Here is a 2,060-nt window from a genome sequence, read left to right on the forward strand (position 1 = left end):
CTCTCCACGTCTCCTGGACCTGACGCGTGCCCAGCACACCAGCGGGGATCGGTGAAGCTGTCATGGGCTGCGGCTCCGCAGGAGACCGCCCGGTGTTGTGTTAGAGTCCGGACAGAGTTGAGGTGCTCCGGGGGCCCGAGGCTCCGCTCACAGCCGCCCCGCAGCTCCACAGCCCGCGGTGATGTTAGCGCTGGGTCCGATGGACGGGTCCCGACAGAGCACCTTCCTCCTCAGCACGCCCCCTCTGGCTGCTCTACACAGCATGACCGAGATGAAGACCCCGCTCTACCCGGCCTATCCACTCTCCTCCAGCGGCCCCAACTCCTCCACCTCCCCGGCCACCACCTCCCCCAACCCGGGCGGCATGGCCGTGTCCTCCCCGGGCATCAAAAGCTCCACGGGTCTGTCCTCGGGGATCGGCTCCCCGCAGCAGAGCTCCTCCGCCACTCCGCACGGGATTAACGACATCCTGAATCGGCCCATTTCCTCCTGCTCCTCCTCCTCTTCCTCCGTGTCAGTGGCGGCAATTTTGTTTCATTTGACAAAAATTAAAATTATAAAATTAATTTCCTCAGTTGTTAAACGAACGGTGCATTAATCGAATTGACTCTTTCGATTGTTTGTTGTTTTATCGAAGTCGGTTCGAGTTTTCATCTCAATTTTATTTTTAATTTGCTGCTCAGTTTGTTTTCTCTTTCTCACATTTTCAAAACTTTACGGTAATTTCAGGCAGATTTACCTTGGTGAGATGTTTGTTTCTTTGAAATAAAACAAATATTCGGAAATATTTATTATATTTTTTTACGATATTGTTAATGTCAGAAATAAGAAGATTGATTTTTATATTTCACTGCGGTTTAATCTTGATCCTCCGGAAACCGTTTGATTTATGTTACAAACCAATACATTGAATTATAATCCAATCATCTGGTCACGTTTGTCTTTATTTATTCCTTTTATTATTTTTTATTTTTCTACAATTACAGATCAAATCATTCCAGATGAATTCAGTAGAAACGGGAGTTTTCCATCATTTTAACACCGGCCTCGTTCATCCTTCACTGACACCACATTAATGTCACACAGAAAACTGTCACAGGAGACGGTGTTAACGCGGTATTTAACGCAGTATTTAACGTAGTCTTTAACGTAGTCTTTAACGTAGTATTTAATGCAGTATTTCTACTTCTAAATCTGTGGCGTTTTCCACGTGTTTTAGTCGTTTTTTCTTTTTAAATTTACGAATAATTAATTAAACCTTCATTAAATGTATGTTAAAACGAAGACATTATTGACATTTTTCTAATTAATCAAATCATTAGTTTATTTCTGGAACGTTCTCTAAGGTTTTAAACATTTTCTCAGTCAGATCCTGGAATTGACTGAACGGGAAAAATTTAAAAAAAGGAAATTTTAAATGTTTTTATTGTAAATTCAACAGTAAAAAATTCAAGTTAAAGTTTGGTGAAATATGAAAATATAAAAAAAACACAAGCAGTGATTTTCAAACAAAATAAATAAAACTGAATAAAACAAAGAATTGGATTTGGTCACGTGACCATTTATAAAAAAAATTAAAATAAATGTATTAAAATAAATGATCCAAAGAAAAAGGAAGTGAAACAAACAGGACGAACTGACGGGATCTGTGTGTGTGTGTGTGTGTGTGTGTGTGTGTCAGGTGTGGTTCCAGAACCGGAGGACCAAGTGGAGGAAGAAACACGCAGCGGAAATGGCCACAGCGAAGAAGAAGCAGGACTCGGAGACGGAGCGCCTGAAGGGGGCGTCAGAGAACGAAGAGGACGACGACGACTACAACAAACCTCTGGATCCGAACTCTGACGACGAGAAGATCACGCAGCTGCTCAAGAAGCACAAACCCGGCCCGGTCCCAGGTGCGGGTCCGGGTCCGGGTCCGGGTCTCCTGATACACACGTCGGAGAACGACAGTTCGTAACCGAGTCTGTGGACGTGTGACGTCACGCTCGGAACGGCTGCGTCCACTGGCCATAACGAATGACAGACATCAGGACCGATGGACATAAGGACTATAGCTGGGG

The 2,060-nt window shown here is 44.2% G+C and overlaps 1 protein-coding gene across 1 annotated transcript; it reads left to right on the forward strand.

Annotated features, from left to right (window-relative positions):
• Positions 1 to 41: 41 nt before the first annotated feature.
• Positions 42 to 2,053, forward strand: nkx6.1 (NK6 homeobox 1). Its single transcript, XM_017038365.2, has 2 exons — positions 42 to 523; positions 1,631 to 2,053. The coding sequence occupies exons 1-2, from the start codon at positions 182 to 184 to the stop codon at positions 1,955 to 1,957; spliced, it is 669 nt and encodes a 222-aa protein (XP_016893854.1). The 5' UTR covers positions 42 to 181; the 3' UTR covers positions 1,958 to 2,053.
• The last annotated feature ends 7 nt before the right edge of the window (positions 2,054 to 2,060 follow it).

Source organism: Cynoglossus semilaevis, chromosome 14 (genome assembly GCF_000523025.1).
Source record: "Cynoglossus semilaevis isolate Cse_v1.0 chromosome 14, Cse_v1.0, whole genome shotgun sequence".
NCBI lineage: Eukaryota > Metazoa > Chordata > Actinopteri > Pleuronectiformes > Cynoglossidae > Cynoglossus > Cynoglossus semilaevis.

Bases quoted from the DNA above. Each gene is read 5' to 3' on its own strand.
- nkx6.1 (XM_017038365.2), top strand. From the start codon at position 182: ATGTTAGCGCTGGGTCCGATGGACGGGTCCCGACAGAGCACCTTCCTC. The intron at 524-1,630 runs GCAATTTTGTTT...TGAAACAAACAG, and splicing joins CTTCCTCCGTGTCAGTGGCG to GACGAACTGACGGGATCTGT.